Source organism: Sapajus apella, unplaced genomic scaffold (assembly GCF_009761245.1).
Source record: "Sapajus apella isolate SASKATOON/1434 unplaced genomic scaffold, GSC_monkey_1.0 scaffold65, whole genome shotgun sequence".
Lineage (NCBI taxonomy): Eukaryota > Metazoa > Chordata > Mammalia > Primates > Cebidae > Sapajus > Sapajus apella.
Window position 1 is genome coordinate 11723265 of NW_022437005.1, and position 19023 is coordinate 11742287.

Here is a 19023-nt window from a genome sequence, read left to right on the forward strand (position 1 = left end):
TTATATATGTATCTTCTGTTGTCTAAAGGCATTTAATTATGAGAACAAACATGAATCAGAGACACCCAAAGGTCAATATGAACATTTGCTAGGTTTAATAGATAATAAAACCTTAAGGAAGAACTAGGTTTCTAAAATTTTGTTATTTAATAAAGTAGATATTTTAAAAACCAAAGAAACCACATATCTTTCTTTCTGATACAAAGCTCCTCCTGGGAAAAGATCTCCTATTCTCAATGAGTAAGCCTCGATCAGGTGGAGGATCTCGGTGTGTTTGAGACACATCTGGTAGGACAGAGGCTGGTGGCCACCCCCGCTGAGGACCCCTCTGCCGTGTGGGCGCCAGGGAGGTGCTTCCCAGGGCTGTGGCTTCCTGGCTCCGAGGTGGTGTGTGGGAACCTTGTGTCGTCTTTCTTTGCCTGTTTTTCTCCTGCAGTTGTGACGCTCTGCGTTTCTCTGGTGGTGACCCTGAGTCCTCCACTTGCACAACGCTTGGTCGCATTTACGAGCGGCAGTGAGCGGCACTGGTCACCCTCTCCCTTCCTCCTGGTCCGGTGCCCTGCAGTCAGTTGCATCGTTTTTTAATGTTGGCCTTCGGGCTTTCCAGACGCTCTGCTCGGTTGGTTCATTTGCTTTGAATGACGCGCTGTAATCTCCAGCTGTTCACAGGGGGCAGCCAACAGACTGGTGCTCACTCTTGCTGGTCTTCCCCCTTGCCCCACGTCTGTGCGTATGCACATAGACGTGTGCGTGTGCACGAGTGTAAACACGTGTGCATGTGTGTGTGCGTGCTGGTACGTATGGACATGCATCTCCTTTCCCCACTGTCAGAGTTCACAGCATCAATACTCATTCCTTTCTCCTGTGCCCGACTCTATCATAAGCCTGCGTCCGGCGAGGTCTGAGTCTGTCTCATGAGAGACTCGCTGTCGTTGCCATGTCTTGGTGTTGGCTGTTACGGGGCATGTCCCCAATACTCAGGGTGCCTGTTGCCGGACTTCAGGGACGTTTTCTTGGCGTACGTTTCAAATGTGTATTTGGTTCTATTTGGTTTTCTGCTCTGGGCTGCAGTGTGGCATGAGGTGGCTTTCTCTGGCCTGCTTCCTTGGTGCCTACTCCTCTTGGGACCTGGTTTGTCCTTGTCCTGTTGAGTGGCACTGCTCTCTGGAGCCGCTCCTGGCTGCACTTCCCTCCCATGCCCACTGCTCTCTGCCCTGCTCCCTGAGGACTTGTGTTGGGCTCTGTGTCTTTCCAAGTTGGTGGTCACCAAGGGTGTGTGATTGTGGCCTGTGGCGGGGGTGGGTGCTGACTTCCATTGCTATGTTGGGGTGAGCTGGATTGCTTGGGGCTCTTCAGAGTAGGCTTCTCAGCCCGCCAGGGCAGCTCCTCTGCCTGGCCAAGGCCATGCTTCCCCAGCCTGTGGCACTTCCCTGTGGCTGCATCTCCGCTGTCTCTCCAGGTCTCACCTGAGTGGGAGGCTCCCCTGGATGCCAGGACCTGTCTTGCAAGGGTGCCCTTGTGGGAGAGGTGCTCACCTGTGCTGGTGGTCCCCATGACCAGAGCCCTGTCCAGAGTGCTCCTCCCCAGAGGTCAGGATTCTCAAAACCCCGTCCCCTGCCCGCCATGACCTGAAGTTTGCATGGTTTCCTTCCTTCTTAGTTGTGGTGAAATCATCGCTTGTGTTCCATTTTTCACATTCTCGGCTGATTTCCAGAAGTGACAAGATCCAGCACTAGGGGGCAGCCACGTTCCTCCTGGAGCCTGGGGCCAGGTGGTTCACGTCAGCTTGACTCCTTGCTGCCCTGCCTGGGCCCGGCTTGCTGAGCCTGTCCAGGGCAGCCGCTCATCCCCTTTTTGTAGGACCCTCCCCTGACATCTGCAAACCCGTGACCTGGTGAGGACAGTCTTTTTGCTGGGCTGGCAGTGAGCTGGCCGTCATGGCTTGACCCTCCGTCCACTTCCGGTGAAGAATTCAGGGGCCCTCACCTCATGTCCCAGCAAGGCAGAAGGGAGCCCCGAGGTCCTGCCCGGCACCCCTGCAGGCTGGTAGCACCACAACCACAAGGCTGAGGTCATCAAAACAAGGTGTTTAACACACTGTTTAAGGCCAGTGTGGTGGTTCACCCCGTAATCCGGATGATTTCGGAGGCTGACACCTGACGACTGTTTGAGGCCAGCAGTTTGAGACGGGTCTGGGCAACAAAGCAAGACCGCATCTGTACTAACAGTGAAAAAGGTAGCCGCACGTGGTGACCTGTGGTGCCTGCAGTTCATCTGCTTGGGAGGCTGCGGCGGGAGGATCATTTGGGCCCTGCTGTGAACCCTGATTACACCGCTGCAGCAGCCTGGGTCAGAGCTAGACCTTGACTCTTAAAACAACAAACACGGGTGGATCACAAGGTCAAGAGATCGAGACCATCCTGGTCAACATGGTGAAACCCTGTCTCTACCAAAAATACAAAACATTAGCTGGGCATGGTGGTGCGTGCCTGTAATCCCAGCTACTCAGGAGACTGAGGCAGAAGAATTGCCTGAACCCAGGAGGCGGAGGTTGCGGTGAGCCGAGATTGTGCCATTGCACTCCAGCCTGGGTAGCATGAGTGAAACTCCGTCTCAAAAAAAATAAAAAAATAAAAAAACAACAACAAACATAGTTTAAGGCACGAGAGCTGTAGGGCACGGGTGCAGTGGTAGCTCACGCCTATAATCCCTTTACTTTGAAAGGCCGAAGCAGGATTGCTTGAGCCTAGGAGTTTGAAACCAGCCTGGGCAATAGGGAGACACTCATCTCTACAAAAAATTAAAAACTTAGCGCCGGGTGCGATGAGTCACGCCGTAATTCCAGCAGTTTGGAGGCCAAGGCATGTGGATCACAAGGTCAAGAGATTGAGACCACCCTGGCCAACATGGTGAAACCCCATCTCTACTAAAAATATAAAAATTAGCCAGGCGTGGTGGTGTGTGCCTGTAGTCGCTTGAACCTGGGAGGCAGAGGTTGCAGTGAACCGAGATCATGCCACTGTACTCCAGCCTAGTGACAGAGCTAGACTCTGTCTCAATAAAGAAAATTAGTTGGGCACAGTGGCACATGCCTGGGATCCCAGCTACTCAGGAGGCTGAGGTGGGTGGATTGCTTGGGCCTGGAAGGTAGAGGCTGCAGTGAGCTGTGATCACATCACTGCACTCCGGCCTGCGTGACAGAGGGAGCCACTGTCTCAAAAAACAAAACCAACAAAACCCACAAGTGTGCCCCTCATGTGACCAGACCCAAAGAGGCTCCTGTGTTGGGCTTTTCTGGAAACTGAGGTACAGCTTTTCCTCTGAGCCCCTGGGAACAGTGTCTTTGCGCAGGTCAGCTGCCCGGTTTGTCAGTGGTCCTGGCTGGCCTTCCTCACCAGCCGGGAACCTAAGTGCAGACCTCAGGGTGGCCTCGCTCCCCTGTAAGTGGCAGGTTCCCAGTGGGTAGGCAGGTGGATGGCCAGTGGCCTGCGCTGCTGCCACCCATGTCACTGGGCCTGGAAGCACACTCATGGTGGAGCCTGCCTGTCCTGCCTCAGTGTTGTTGGCCTCTGAGGCTGCTGAGCCCCGGCAGGGGCGTGTCCAGCTCCCAGTGCCCTGTGTGAATCTCTTCCATGTGTCCTGCAGGAATCAAAAGAGAGCCGGCCAAGGCCTTTGTGCCCAGGACTGTTATGATTGGGGGCAAGGTGAGTGACTTCCTCTACAGTCCTCTCTGTGGTGTTTGGTTTGGGGACAGTGGGTGGGCAACCCACATGCTTTTCATGGTGCCACCATGTCCCCACTCAGGAGCCAGCTGCCCAGCAGTCACCGGCCCCTCTGGTGTGCCTGTGGGGCTGGGGACCCTGTAGAGAGTCAGGATGGAATGGAAGCCTGCCTGCCCAGCTCATCGGAGGGGTCCCTAGCTTAGAGGGCCAGTCCCCAGTGGGCTTGCTGCTGCCCACCTCAGAGGGTCCTTTCTCTGTGTGCCCATAGGATTGCATGGTGCCCAGTGGGCACAGGGCGGCTGTGGCTGCTTCATCCTCTGCACATGCCCTGAGCATTGCCTGGTTTCAGTTCACTTTATTTACTGTGACACGTACTTTCAGAGTCCTAAATATGCTATCATCGAGTCCCAGGTCACGTTGTCATACTCAGCCCTCTGTGGCCGGTGTCCCCACCTCTTGCCATGTTTCCCTAGTAGCTTAGTCCTTATCTGGGACTGTAGGGCTACTGTGCAGTGCAGTGTCCTTAGGAGGGCCCTGCTGGAGCAGTGGCCCTGTGAATCCGGACTGTGAGGCGCCTCAGCCCTCCATGGCAAGGCCGGGGTCTGGGGTGCTGGTGCCTGTGTGCAGCCTGAAGGCCACCCTCTCCCTGCCTTCAGTTAGTGGGAAGCTGCTCAGAGGGGTAGGCACTCCTCCAGGCTCCGCCCCCTCCCGACACACCCCATTTGGTCTCTGCCCACTCCTGTCACCTGCTGCTTTTGAAGCAAATTTTGGAATTGTTTCATTTTATTTGTTAGTATATCAGTATGTAAAGTTCTTAGAGATACGGACTTTGAAAAAGGATTCCCCCCCCCCGCCCCCTTCTCTTGAAAAAGTTTTAAATGTTATAAATGAAAATTTTAGGCTGGGCATGGTATCTCACACCTGTAATCTCAGTACTTTGGGAGCTGAGGAGGGTGGATCACGTGAGCCCAGGAGTTCGAGACCAGCCTGGGCAATGTGGCAAAACCCCACCTCTACAAAAAATACAAAAATCAGCCAGGCGTGGTGGTGCATGTCTGTAGTCCCAGTTACTTGGGAGGCTGAGGCAGGAGGATCGATTGAGCTAGGGAGGTTGAGGCTGCAGTGAACTATGATTGCACTACTGCAGTCCAGCCTGGGTGACACAGCCAGACCCTGTCTCAGCAAAAAAAAAAAAAAAAAAAAAAAAAAAAAAAAAATTTAAAACCTAGAGAAATGCAGGAAGAACTGTAGCAAAACCATAAACCTATTCCCCAGACTAGCTGGAGCATTTCACAGCAAGCTGCGGGTACTCTGCCTCTTCACTCTTACATACGTCAGCATTCCTCTTCATAAAATGATGTTTTCTACCAGAACCACAGTGGAGGTAGACTGAAACATCACCACACGGTACCACCGTCTGTCACACACTGGACAGGAGTGCCCGCGTCATGAAATGTCCACTCAGACACTTCCTGGGTCCCTGGGCCTAGCCGTCTGTAAAGTGACAGACATTTCTAACAGTTGATCTGAGTCGGGGCCCAGCGAGTCTGCACCTTGGATTGGCCGCAGTGTCTCCGTTCTCTGTAGGTTTTCCCCACGGTCTGTCTGTTACAGGCAGTGGCTTGTCTCTCTGTGCTACCCTGGCTCTTTCCGAATGCGTCCCTCCAGTATGTCCCAGCTGTCCCTAGTGACAGTTCTTTGTGTTTCTTGTAAGTTGGCAGCTCTAGAAGTCCTGGTCTCTTTTACTTTGTAATTTCTGAAAACCTAACTACAACCAGAAAACCAGACTTGAGGCGGACACATTTCTGGATGTGGTGAGGTGGCTGTCACCGTGAGCGCTTAGCAGAAGCCAAGACTTCGGGGCCAGGGCGGCCTCCCCAGTTCCCCTACTGACCGTCCCAACACCAGGCTCCTGTGGCTCTGGTTTCACCCTCCTATAGACCCAGGGACCAGGAGCACCTCCAAGGACCCGAGCAAGGCGTTTTCATGCCAAAATCCTTCACCCTCCCCTCTCTAGGCAGCGCCCGGTTACCACATGGCCAAGCTGATCATCAAGTTGGTCACGTCCATTGGTGACGTCGTCAATCATGACCCAGTTGTGGGCGACAGGCTGAAAGTGATCTTCCTGGAGAACTACCGCGTGTCCTTGGCTGAGAAAGGTAGCCCTGGAAACCTGCATTGGACAGAAAACTCACTCCTGCCCGGGAACAGGCACTGTGCTGGCCCTGGGCCTTTTGTCCTAAACCAGTTCAGCTCTGCCTGGACACCCAGGCCCAGCCAGCCGGGCGGTAGGCGAGCAGGGAAAGGCTTTGGGGAGTGCTTCCTGTGCAGTGCGTAGGGCTCACAGCGTGTCCCGGGGTGCCCTGGGTGTCACAGGCAGGGGCTCCCTTACTGCCGCTCCTACCTGGCCTGCCCTCTGTACCCTCCCTCGCCTGCCCTCTCTTCCTGCCTCTAGCCATGCCTTCTACCCCGGGCCCCTCTGCTGGCAGGACATGCACCTGGCCAGTGACTGTGTGGGACCCTCTGCTGGCAGGACATGCACCTGGCCAGTGACTGTGCGGGACCCTCTGCTGGCAGGACATGCACCTGGCCAGTGACTGTGCGGGCCCCTCTGCTGGCAGGACATGCACCTGGCCAGTGACTGTGTGGGCCCCCAGCATCCCCCAGCCCACTGCCCCTCCTCCGCCCACATCCTTGCTCATCACCACCTGCCTGCTCTGGGGCCACCACTGTGCTCCAGTGCCAGCACTTGCCTCGTCTGTGCTTCCTGAGGGCAGCTTGGGCCTGAGGGTGAGATGGCGGGAAATGCGAGCCTGGCCTTCTTGCGCTCCCCTCCTGCCACTGAGGGCCAAGGGCTCCCCTAGTTCAGACCACGTGGCCATCTCAGACTGCCATGGTGCAGGCCAGCGGGCTGATCCACTGTTGTCCTGCAGACTCGGTGGTAGTGGGTTGGGGTTGGTCCCTGGGTGCTGTCCCTGTGGCCTGGCTGCCGCCTTGGTGTCCATGTTGCTCTCCCTCCTCAGTGGTACCTGGCAGGTGAGGTCCCTTGCACTCAAGGGCCAGCTTGCCTCCAGCTTGGCCAGGAACTTCGGTGTTGTGGCTCATCTTTGCCTGCTCCTCTGACCAAAGTGTCTCCTGTCCCCTTGTGCTGCCTGGGCCCCCCTCCTCATGTGTCTTTTGGGGCCAGCTGACTCCTGCTAATCTTTAGAGCAGGCTTTGGGGCGCCTGGTCTGGGGCCTTGGTGCTGGCGTCAGGGCCCTGTGCTCCCTGGCAGTGTTGCTGTGGCTGGCTGGGCTGCAGCCCGAGGTGAAGGTAGAGAGCAGGGTGTGCAGCCAGTGTGTCTGGGTGTAGTGACTGGTACCGAGGGACAGGAATAGAGAAGGCGCAGGGCAGCTTGTGCCCTCGAGGCTGCTGCCCCTCAGCCTCTCCAGCCCTCCAGCTCTGTGCGAGTCCCCATTCCTCCCGAAAGGATCCAGGGAGCTGATCGAGAGGTCCGGGGAACCGGGGAATGGCGTCGTCATCAAGCCAGGACAGGCCCCTTGGCTGGGCCTGGTTTCAGGAAGGCTTTGGTGCAGAGGTCCTTTGTCACTTGGGGGCTCCTCAGGAGCCTCCATCTTGGGCCCTTTGCCTCAAGGCTGCCCTGGTCACAAAGGGGAGCCCTGCAGAGGCAGATGGCCATGTCCAGCCTGGGCCCCTGGGGAGCAGGAGTGGGAGCGGGGCCACCGCCTGGTCCCTCCATGCCCCAGCCCTGGGGGATGGGCTGGCAGCTGAGGACAGTGCTTCCCTCTGCAGTGATCCCGGCCGCTGACCTGTCGCAGCAGATCTCCACTGCAGGCACCGAGGCCTCGGGCACAGGCAACATGAAGTTCATGCTCAACGGGGCCCTCACCATCGGCACCATGGATGGCGCCAACGTGGAGATGGCCGAGGAGGCCGGGGCTGAGAACCTCTTCATCTTCGGCCTGCGGGTGGAGGGTGTCGAGGCCCTGGACCAGAAAGGGTGCGAGCCCCTTCCTGTGCCCCTGGCACCTGGCAGCATGAGGATGGAGAATGAGGGTGTTGCGATGGGAACAGAGGCTGGGCTGGGCTCTTGGGGCCAGGCCACAATGTGCCAGGGTCAGTGCCCGCCCAGGGCTGTGTGCCTGCCTGAGGGGGTGACCACTCTCTCCAGGTGCACAGAGTGGATGGGGTCCAGGCTCTGGGTGAGGCCCATGTGGGGATGCTGGCCTGCTTCTGTCTTGGCTCGGAGGCTGAATCTGTGGGGGCCAGACCAAGCACTCCTCCAGGAAAGGCCCTTTCCCCTGGGGAGGGATCCCATCTCCTAGAGGGATGCCCCCTGGGGCACAGGCTGGACACAGCCCCACAGAAATGGGGCTCGGGCTGGGCAGGACCTCCACTGCCAGAGACACTGCTGGGAGCACTCTGCCGATTTGGGGATTTGGGGCTTGCCTGCCATTGAGGTTCCTTGGTCTAAGTTGTAACAATTACAAATAGTTTAAAAATGGTATTTTGGAAACATTTTAAAGATATCCTGAAGACAGCGCCTAGAGCGTTATTGACCTCCCCATGCCCTTCCATTGGCTGCCCTGAGCTCGGAGCACTGGCACCCATGCAGCCCACGTTCCATTCCGACTGTGTGTGGGTGTCACATCTCCCCAGTGTCGCCTGGTCTGTGACAGCTTCTTAATCTTTCCTTGTTCTTCATGACCTGGATGTTCATGTGGAATCCGGCATGGGCCTGATTCCAAGTGATAATTACAAAGAAAAGGCAGTGTTGCCTGATTGTCTCAAAGCACTGGGGAGCCCACGAGGCCTTAGGTGCGGTCAGGTGAAACTGCACATACCACCTGAAGTCAGAGCTGCGCCTTTCCGACCTGAACACACAGTCCTGTGTGCCCTTCCTGTGCCTGTGGGAGAAACACAGTTTGACCCACCCAGGCCCCATCCTGGGTGTGCATGTCTGCCTGCCCCCCACTCCAGCTCTGCCTGTCCTGTCTGGTGTTGCTTGTGTTTTTCCTTTTCCATCTTCGAGGTCCCAGCCAAGTGTGCTCCTCTCCGCCTCCTGTCCCTTCGGCAGCCTGTTTTCAAAGGCTCTACCCAGGATTCCACAATGAGCGAAGTTCTGAGTGGCCCTGTCCACTAGAAATGTGGCGTGAGCCACTATGTCCTTGCAGATCTGCTAGTGATGATATTTCTTTTAACAGTCAGGAGCAGGTGGGATTGCCTTTATTCTGACTTCACACCTTTGCTTGAGCTGGGCCCTCCTCAAGGGCCTCGTAGCCACCCATGGCCGCTGGCTGCTGCCCTGGACCGTGCAGGCCTTGAGCTCCCAGGGCCATCCTGGGGCAGGAGCTGTGCCAGGCACCAACATGGCTTATCCCCCACGCCAGCCCACCTGGGCACTGGCTGCTGACTCCTGGCCCATGTCCTTGCAGGTACAATGCCAGGGAGTACTACGACCGCCTACCCGAGCTGAAGCAGGCCGTGGACCAGATCAGCAGTGGCTTTTTTTCTCCCAAGGAGCCAGACTGCTTCAAGGACGTCGTGAACATGCTGATGCACCACGACAGGTGGGACCGGCCTCCCCGGTTGGCCGGCTGGGAGGGAGGGTCCTCCTGTGGGTTGGACATTCCACCTTGTTTGGAGAGCAAAACCCATGCTCTCAGGATGCCTTCTCCACTGTGCCCATGAGACCTTACTGGGCAGAGCCTCAGATGCCAGCTGGGCATTTGTATGGCCTCTGGCAACACAGGGGGCCCTGGGTGTTGCGCCACAGCAGCAGTCTGGCCCCCAGGCCGTATGGACCAGTGTGCTAACAGGAGGTGTCATCTGCTGGTTGGAGGTCCTGGGGGCAGCCATTCCCCAGCAGGCCAGTAGAGGGAGTATGGGCCCAAAGCTCCCTAGGGTTGGTAGGGGCTGCGCAAGGGCTGTGGATCCCTGGTAGGTGTCAGCGCCAGTGACCGGCAGTGGTGAAGATGGATTTCACTTATAGTGATGTAACATTATGATGTAGTTAGTGTTTTATTTCAGTGCAGTTAGCACATGGTGTGGGTTACCTGGAGTTCCAGACTTTGTAAGGCCTGCAGCTCAGGGCAGTTCTTTACTGTTGGCAAAAGCTGAATCTGGCGAAGGCTGCAAATTCACCTGTCCTCCACTTTCAGCTGTCTTTGGGTTTGTTTTATCTGCTGGTCTTTGATGACCGTGTCACCTGTTAGCTTCAGTCACACCAGATCTGAGCACATGCTGGGATCTGGGCTGGAAGCTGGGCCCTGCTGAGGCCTGTGATAAAGGAAGTGCTTTTAAAATTGTGAACTCTGCGTTCCGTGAAATGTGCTTCTGACTCGACAGTGAACAGAAATGCATGTGTAGATTCATAAATCTGGCATTTTTGTTCAGCACATCAGGAACTGCAAGTCACTATTTCCTGTGTAGGAAAATCCCGTTAGACCTGAGATAGGTGGCCAATGGAGATGCCGATCCCCAGCGAGTGCCCCTGCCCCGAGGAGGTGCCATGGCTCTCTGCTGTCTGCGCAGGCGGCCTCTCCCTTGTGCAGCTGTAATGGCCCTGCATGTGGAAGACATGCTTTAAACGCCAGTTTATTTGTAGGAATGTTAGGTTGAAATAAGATTTTTCTAAAATAGTGTCCCAGGACACAAGTGTTGCTCACAGAGAAGCCCCATGGCCAAATGGGCCTGGCGCATCCTAGCTCTGACCAGCTGTGTGGGCCTCTTCACCCTGGGCAGGACCAGGTGGAGGATTCCTGGCCTCCTGCCATGGGACTCTCCCCTTGGGACAGCGTGAGCAGGGTTCCCTGCTGCCCTGGCCTAGCCTCCTGTCACCCATTCCAGGTTCAAGGTGTTCGCAGACTACGAAGCCTACGTGCAGTGCCAGGCACAGGTGGACCAGCTGTACCGGGTGAGGCTCCTGGGCCCAGAGGCTGGAGGAGCAGCTGGGTGGGTCTGTGTGGACATGTTGGGTTGGATTATTTCCCTATCTAAGCAGGTCAGAGGGGTTTGTGTTTCTGATTTGTGATTTGTCATCAGTCAGCTATGCCTGCCTTTAGGGAAGCTGTCACCGTCACTCCCTCCCTTGAAAACACAGCTCCTAATGGCCAAGAAAGGAACGTGGGGCCTGGAAACTGAGTGACGGGCAGGCCTCTGGGAGGGACGTTCTCTTCCCTCAATTAGGGCTGGCCTGGAGGAGAGCCTGGCCTGGTGTGGCCTGCAACTTGCATCAGCTGTGAGGCTCCCTGGTGGAAGGAGAGTGCCTGGCCATCCTGCGGCACTGGATCTGCCTGGACAGTTCTTATCTGGTGCTATCCCTGTCTTGGGGGCCATGCCCTAGCAGCTGGTACCTTCCCTCCAGCTCCTAGCTTCCTGTATCTAGTTATGTGGTGGCTTTCCTGGTTAGTGGGGCCCCCTTTTCAACAAACAAACGATTGTAATGTCCCTTCCAGCAGATGGCCCCAGGGCTTGGAGCTCATCTGGACAGAGTCCTAAAGCTCTGGAATCTCGTGCTCTTAGCAGCCTTTAGCCTTGTGACACCAGAGACTAACTAGTATCTCCTTTCTTGCAGAACCCCAAGGAGTGGACCAAGAAGGTCATCAGGAACATCGCCTGCTCGGGCAAGTTCTCCAGTGACCGAACCATCACAGAGTATGCGCGGGAGATCTGGGGCGTGGAGCCCTCCGACCTGCAGATCCCACCCCCCAACATCCCCCGGGACTAGGCACCCCGCCTTGGCGGGACCAGTGGGCTTTTGTTTTCTTGCTGACTTTTCACCTCCTTTTTTTTCCCAAGCACTTTGCCAGCCGCTGGTGGTCGTTGCTTTTCTCAGTACCATGTTTCCAGGAAGGACCATGGGGGCCAAGGTGGTTTTGACAGAGTGGGGCAAGGAAGGAAGGTGCTAGGAGTGACAGTCTCCTAGTTTCTTGTAAAGGAAGCCAGTGTTGGTAGTACAAAGGGTCGTGGCCAGCGCCACAGCCTCCGCCCGCCTGCCCCACCGAGTGGGAGGTAGGTGGAGCCACCTGCTGGGCTCCTCCAAAACTTTGCACGCATCTTGCTATGAGCTGATGCCCTTCGTTTTGAACCTCTGTATTCTCGGGTCTGGGCCAGTGGCCATAGTGAAGCCTGGGAACATGTGTTACTGTAGCATCTGGGCCACCAGCCACAGGGAAAGGCCAAGCCCACGTAGCCCCAGTCACCCTACCCAGCCCTGCCTCCCGGCCATGCTGGGAGGGGTCGGATCCTCAAGGCATCACCTTCACAGTCCCCTGCCCCTGCCCTGGCTCTGCACCTGGTATGTGGGTCATGGATGCAGTTGGGGCTTTCCTTTTGGCGCCGTCCCGGGTGTTGTGTGGGTGCTTGGGACCTGGGATGACTGAAGGGGACACAAGTGGGTGCCTGTGTCTGGTGTCTCAGAGGCCTTGGTCAAGATGAAGCTGGCTGATGCAGCTTAGCTTGGTTTTGCTTATTCTAAAGAAAAAATAACTACACATGAAAGTAGCTGAAGCCTTTTCTTGTTTTAGCAACTAAAAATTGTACTTGGTCACTTTTGTGCTTGAGGAGGCCCTGCTGTGGGTGTTTCTGCCTGGCGGGGAACAGGTGTGTGCCCTCCCTCCGACTCCTGCTGTGTCCTGAGGCGCATTTCCTGTCGTACACATAGGGGCCAGGCCCCATTCTCCCTCCCTTTCCACGGGTGCCACAGCCTCATCTGCAAAAAGGACCAAGTGGTCCCAGAGGAACCCGTTTCCACTCTGCTTGGACAGCAGGCCTGGCACTGGGAAGTGGGGCTGAGCCCCTCATAGCCTTGTTCCTCCTCAAGGCTGGCGACCTGCCTCACATTGCCCAAGAGAGGGCAGGGAACAGGCCACTGTCCTTCCCTGTGGAATTGCTGAAATCTGGCATCTTGCATGCTGGACCTGGGCTTGCGGGGAGGCTCTTTCTCACCCTGGCCTCCAGTGCCCACCAGGAGGATCTGCACACAATGCCCGGCCCACCAGAGCACTTCAGCCTTTTATTGAGTGGGGCAAGTGCTGGGCTGTGGTCGTGGCCTGACAGCATCTGCCCCAGACCGCAACTCTGTGTGGGAGGCCATACTCCCTCAGCTAGCCACTGGGGCCACCACCCTGACCACCACTGTGCTACTCATTGTTACTGCCTTGTATGAGAAACTGATTAAACCTTTGTGGCTGTGGTTGGCTGACGTGGGGTCTGTGTTTTACTAACTGCAGGTGGTGCTGCGAGGCTGTGGGAAACGAGAACACAGCGAGGCTGTGGGAAACGAGAACACAGGCCTGAGGCCCAGGGTGGTGCCAATGCAAGGATGAGACCTGCAAGTGGGCCGCAGGTTCCCCCTCTGAAACTAGGGCCAGGGCTGAAGTATACCCCGTCATTCCGGGACTGAGGGCAGAAAAGTTGCATTCCCACTAGGTGTGGGACCTGGGGCCGTGTGGGCCTTCACAGCGAGCTGTTTTGTTTTCGTTTTGTTTTTTCTGAGACAGTTTTGTTTTTCTCCCTCCCAGCCTGAGTACAGTGGTGTGGTGTCAGCTCACTGCAACCTCTGCCTCCTGGGTTCAAGTAATTCTCCTGCCTCAGCCTCCCGAGTGACTGGGATTACCAGCACCCACCACCACACCCAACTAATTTTTGTATTTTTAGTTTCGCCATGTTGGCCAGTCTGGTCTCAAACTCCTGACCTCAAGTGACCCACCCACCTCAGCCTCCCAAAGTGCTGGGGTTACAGGTGTGAACCACTGCACCTGGCCAAGCCAGCTAGCTTCCCCCCCCACCTCCCCGATTACGGAGTCTTGTTCTGTTGCCGAGGCGGGAGTGCAGTGGCACGATCTCAGCTCACTGCAACCTCTGCCTTCTGGGTTCAAGTGATTCTCCTGCCTCAGCCTCCTGAGTAGCTGGGATTACAGGCGACTGCCACCATGACCAGCTAATTTTTTGTATTTTTAGTAGAGATGGGGTTTCACCATGTTGGCCAGTCTGATCTCGAACTTCATGACCTCATGATCCCCCTGCCTCGGCCTCCTTAAGTGCTGGGATTACAGGCATGAGCCACTGCGCCCGGCCCAAGCTAGCTATTTTCTAAAAATCCTATCAAATCCAGCCGTTACTAACATGCTATCTCTGGTGTGATTTATACTGGTCCCTTTTTGCACCTGTGGCTTTTGTCTCCCACTCCTAGCCCTGGGACCAAAACATCCCCCTCCGTTGCACAGCTGCAGATTAAGAAATTGGGAGAATTGAGCCCAGGGCTCAGTTGCCCTGAAGATCCAAGAACTGGGATGCCAGAGCGCCATGGGCTCCTTGGCCTCAGACTTGGTCGTGCAGGGGTTGGTGCTGACAGGTTGTCACCTGAGTGGGGGGCACCAAGATGGTGCTCTGGGAGTCCCTGCCTCCCCAGGTCTGTGGGGTTCCGTCCCACGGATTCGTTGTTTGCAGCAAAGTACTGAGCTCAGCAGCCATGGGCAGGGCAGTTGGATGTAATGGGCTGACGGGTGATGGCGGAGCGGCCGCCACACAGTGCACCCTTCTCAGTCTTATCTGCATCTGTTAGCATTTTGTTAAAAAAAAAAAAAAAAAAAAGTAGCTTGGCTGAACAGAATAGCTTATGCCTGTAATCCCAGCACTCTGGGAGGCCAAGGCAGAAGGATTGCTCAAGAGTTCAAGACCAGCCTGGGCAACATGGTAAAACCCCATCTTTACAAAACATACAAGAATTAGCTGGGTGTGGTGGCACGTGCCTGTAGTCCCAGCTATTTGGGAAGGAGGCAAAGGTGGGAGAACTGCTTGAGCCCAGGAGTCCTAAGTTGCAGTGAGCTGTGATTACGCCACTGCACTCCAGCCTGGGCAACAGAGCGAGACTCTGTCTCAAAAACAAACACACCAGTAGCTTGTGCCCCAGTCCCGCAGCAAAAGATCCAAACTGGCTTACGTAGACCAAAAAACGAGGAAAAGACGAAGGCCTGCCCAGATAGAGCAGGTTGCCTCTACTTCATGGTCAGGAGCTGCAGTGTGTATCAGGGCTAGGAGAGCAGCCCCAGGCTCTGTGCTTGAATCCACCTGCATCCTGAAGGAGGGGCTGCCTGGCGCAGCGGCTCTTACAGCCTCACAGAAAGATGCTCTGTGGTGCCACTTGGGTCCCATGGGTCAGCAGTGCAAGGAGATCACAACTTGGGGGCATGTCTCTGGGGCCATGAGTGGGCAGAACACAACTGACACACCCCAATTAGGGAACAGGGGCAGACCCTGGCCAGGAGGGCCATTGTTCTCATGAGCTGACCTCAGGAGCATCTACTCAGCTGCTACCCTGCATATTCTCTAGATCTGACTCCAGCAAAAAGGGGCCTCTGGGCTCCCTGCCAGCCCACAGCTGCTGATGCTGGGCCTGCAACTTGGAGAAAGGGGTGGGCAGGTGAACCAAACTTGCTACTCCTGGCAAGTTTCTGAGCTGCTGGGACTGAAAAACTTCATAGCCTGAGGCTGAGTCATGGAGTGGGTCCAAAGTGGCCAGAGGCTCTGGGCTCTGAGCCTGGCTGGGGCTGTGGTTGGCTCTGGGTAGGGCTGGGATTTTGAGAGTATACGGGGCACCTGGCATGGCAGGAGGTAACACTGACCCTTCTCGTGCTGCAGAGAAGCAAAAGGACCACCACCACGATTTTATTCTTAAATAAAGCTCAGTCTAAGGCCAGGTTAAGCATACAGGTGGGTAAAAGGGGAGGAAGTGCAGATCCCAGGCACCTCCACTGTGGGTGAGTGGACCAGCCTGGGGGAGGCAGGGCGGCTGAGGAAGGCAAGCAGGTACACAGGGTAGGAGGGGACGATGGAACCACGAGTCATTCTGCATGTGCTGGGAAGGGGCAGATAGAACCTGGATCCCACATTCTCTGCAGGTGGTTCCAGAAAGCTCAGCATGGTCCCGAGTCCCAAGAGTCCCCTGCTTGGACTCCCCTTGCCCAGATCAGTGCAGCATCAACCAGGCAGTGATGGCCGGCTACTGTCAAGTAGGTCTCCCAACAAGATCTTAAGCTGAGTGGCAGCAAGAAGAGAAGGCCACATGCCTGCCACCTGGGCTTTCCACACAGAGCCATGCCCAGGCCTCCGGGCACTGCAGGCCTGCAGGGGCCTCCCCCCTGGCATCTGAGTCCTCTCCAGGTGTGAGCTGGGCTCCTGAGCATCGCAGATGCTGGCCCCCCCGGGGCTCCAGGGTGCCGGGCTGCTGACTGGAGGAAAAGGGGAAGAGGGCAGAGGTCTTCATGCTTCCTTCCCACGGCCAGGCTCAGTGCTGGTGCTCGGGCTCCGACTTCCCCAGGAATTCCCTAGACCACAGGACAATCAGGAGCCAATCATTTGAGGTCAGACCAAAGGTCCCTCCTCACAGTCCTCACGCTGCTATCTGAGGAGGCAAGAGGCCGCACAGAAAGGAGGCAGCCAAAGCCCAGTGAAGACTCACTGCAGCCCAGAGCAGCACTCAGTGAGTCAGGCAGGGCGCAAGCAGCACGGTGCCAAGTCAAAGCCCAACACACAGGCAGAGACAAGGCCAGGGCTCCGGTTCTTGACTCAGCTTCAGAGTTACAGTCTGGTCTCAATTTTCTATAAATGTCTTCCTTTTATAATCGGGAAAATGATAAATCCAAAGCAAACCCATACTCCCTCAGCTCACTGTCCCCTCAGCAACCCAGGTACCTGTGCCCGGGAATGGCAAACCGCTAACGGGACATAGCTTTGCCTCTGGAACTCCCAAAGGCGGCTGAAGAAAAGCAGAAGTTACTCCTGGGATGTTAGCACCGGGAGGTGATTCAGGCCACCAATTTCAGTCCCCTGCAGGGAGAAACTGGCACCTTGACCTACTTTTTGGAGCCAATTGGCACAACACTATCACCATTAGTAGCAGTCCCCTCCATGGGTCCAGTGCTCAGGAGCGAAGCATCACATGCTCTCCCTGGGCTCAGCAGCTTTGTCCCATGCACAGAGACAGTTAGCATCTTGCCCAAGGCCACCCAGGCGGTGGGGTGGGGCTTGTGTCCTCTGACAGGCAGGTAGGTGAGTCTGGGCAGCAACCTGCACAGGGCGCAGGGCAGTGCAGAGGGCAGGTGTTGGTCTGCTCCACACGCTGCCCTCGTCACTACTGCCAAGGCCTCACCCTCAGGCTTGGACGCTGCACCCAGGCCCAGGGGGCTACTGATGCCTCTCTGGGCTGCAGCCCATGTCCTGCCAGTGCAGGGCAGTCGAGCACAGCGTCCCTTCAAGAAGTAGCTAGGGACAAACAGGTTTTTGAGCTGGCCCAGGGGCAGTGTGTATACCTGAGAGGTGTGTGAAAGTAGCCTGACCTGGCCTAATCCGGGAGCAGCTGGGGTGTCTGAGTGCTCCCAAACATGTAGCCACCTGTGAGCGTGTGTGTCCCGCTGTGTGCTGGTGTGGATCTGTACACCCTGTGTGACAGGGAGGCGGCTCGCCTTGCATGATCACGGGAACAGTTCTGGAAGGGGAGATAGGCACTCCCTCAAACCCCTCTGCCAAGGAAACGGAAGGCTCCCAGGTCATGGTGACTCGACCCCACTGAGGGCCCCCCAAGCAGCTTCAGCAGCTGCCACCTGCTTCATGCTTAGGTGTGAGCCACCACTGCCCAGACAAAGCCCCTGGGTGGGAAGGGAATGTCTCACCTCAGTATCCGTGGGAGCTCAGGGCTCTTGTAGATGTATTTGTGCCTGTAGCCAAGATCTGAATGAAAGGGCACAAACTGTACTTTGAAGTCTCGGAAGCTTCGAGCTGGTGCGGCGATGCTATAGAGCTGAGAAGAGAGAGGCCAGCGCCTGAGGCAGTAGCCGGGTGTGCAGGTCCCAGCCTGAGGAACACCAGCTTGGCAGCTTCCCCTTCAACAGAAACCAGTCCAGAGTCCCACGTACACTGCCTCTGTCGCCACAGCTGGTCATGACTAGGCTGGCAGGAGCTGGGTCCAGGATTGGCTCCTTGGCATACCCACCACTCAAGACACTGTCCTCACACCTTCCAGACTGCCCTTCCTCTGGGGAGCGGCTAGGTGGACGGGCCAGGCCTGGTGCCTGGGAGATGGCACGGCACAGTCTTGAGGAGCTGGGGCAAAAGGGTCTGTGCCCCAGGCTTAGCTAATGGGCTCGATGTGTCCACCTCAACCCCCTCCCTCCCACGTCAGCAAGAGTGGGCAGGCCTGAGCTGTGCGCTGCTGGGAGGCTCTGCATCCTGCCTCTGCCCTATGTGGCTCCATCCTGTGTGCCTTACGGAGCCTGCCTGCATGGGGGCTGTCAGAGCAGGAAATGTTACCAGCCCTGGGCTGAATCCGCAGATGAGGCCTGCACACACCCAACTGGTTTGCCCTGCCCTTGCCATTACCAAGACCCAGGCAGCGTTCTCTTGCCCTGCTCTGTTGCTGGCAGTGAGAGCAAATTCAGCAAAAGCAAATGCTGAGGCCCCACAGACAACATGGTCTGCTTTTGATATCAGTGCAATTTCAAAGGCAAGAGAACAGACTAGAAGTTTCTGTATCAGTTTTGACTGTGACTCCTGCAATGGGCTTGAGAGATCCTCAGCAAGAGGTTCTTTGCCGTCAGCCCATAACTGATGAGCCCTTCCAGCTGAGTCCCAGGTTGGCCTGGGCTCTGGTAACATAGGCAGCCCACCCTGGGAACCCTGTGTGGGGACTGGGAACTATCTGATTATTTTTCATAGTTCCTCCTGGAAAGAGCATCAGTGGGCCCCTGCCCCACCCTTGACATCAGACCACCCGTGTCCTTCCCAAGCAGCCTGGAGGTGACGCAGGGAGGATAAGCTGGCCTCCTGATCCTGATATGGCTGGTGCGCAGCCCAGGATGCAATGTGCAGGGGCTGCCTTCCTGTCTGCCCATTCCCAGCCTGGCCCACCCACATTGACTGAGTGTACAACATGCTGGCTGCACCAGAGGCAGAGGCCAGGACCCACCTTTCTGCCAAGCTGGAAGGGCACCACCGGGTCATCCTCAGCGTGCAGGATGAGCAGGGGACAGGAGATGTGCTTCACACTGTGGGAGGGAGAAGGGGCTAGGCCAACACCCAGGAAAGGGCACAGCTGCCCAGACCCTCTGTCCGCAGGCAGCAGGGATGTTTCGCAAAACATCCCGATTTCTGCTGGGTATCTTTTTACTAGACAACTAAAGTTAACCCTTTATTGTTTCTATGAACATCTATTCCAGCTAGGTGACAGGTGTCAATCACAGCTATATATCAATTCATTCACCAAAAACTGGCCCCAGCATATCTTCTGAAAATTGAAAATGAT

General features: G+C 56.3%; 2 protein-coding genes across 5 annotated transcripts in view; one reads left to right on the top strand and one right to left on the bottom strand.

Moving 5' to 3' along the window:
- Positions 1-12927, top strand: part of PYGB (glycogen phosphorylase B) — a 52958-nt gene extending 40031 nt beyond the window's left edge. The window contains exons 15-20 of the mRNA XM_032248182.1: positions 3646-3704; positions 5740-5881; positions 7515-7722; positions 9158-9292; positions 10572-10638; positions 11299-12927. Of these exons, the coding sequence (XP_032104073.1) occupies positions 3646-3704; positions 5740-5881; positions 7515-7722; positions 9158-9292; positions 10572-10638; positions 11299-11451 (764 nt within the window). The 3' untranslated portion in view covers positions 11452-12927. The remainder of the gene's footprint in view (positions 1-3645; positions 3705-5739; positions 5882-7514; positions 7723-9157; positions 9293-10571; positions 10639-11298) is intronic.
- ABHD12 (abhydrolase domain containing 12, lysophospholipase) overlaps positions 9722-19023 on the bottom strand; it is an 88627-nt gene continuing 79325 nt past the window's right edge. For 3 of the 4 annotated variants that reach the window (XM_032248183.1, XM_032248184.1, XM_032248185.1), the window contains 3 exons: positions 18688-18766; positions 17396-17523; positions 15377-16051 (listed from right to left, as the gene is read on the bottom strand). In XM_032248183.1, the coding sequence (XP_032104074.1) occupies positions 16012-16051; positions 17396-17523; positions 18688-18766 (247 nt within the window). In that variant the 3' untranslated portion in view covers positions 15377-16011. Of the gene's footprint in view, positions 10002-15376; positions 16052-17395; positions 17524-18687; positions 18767-19023 lie in introns of those variants that run through there. The other variant, XM_032248187.1, reaches the window with a different exon arrangement.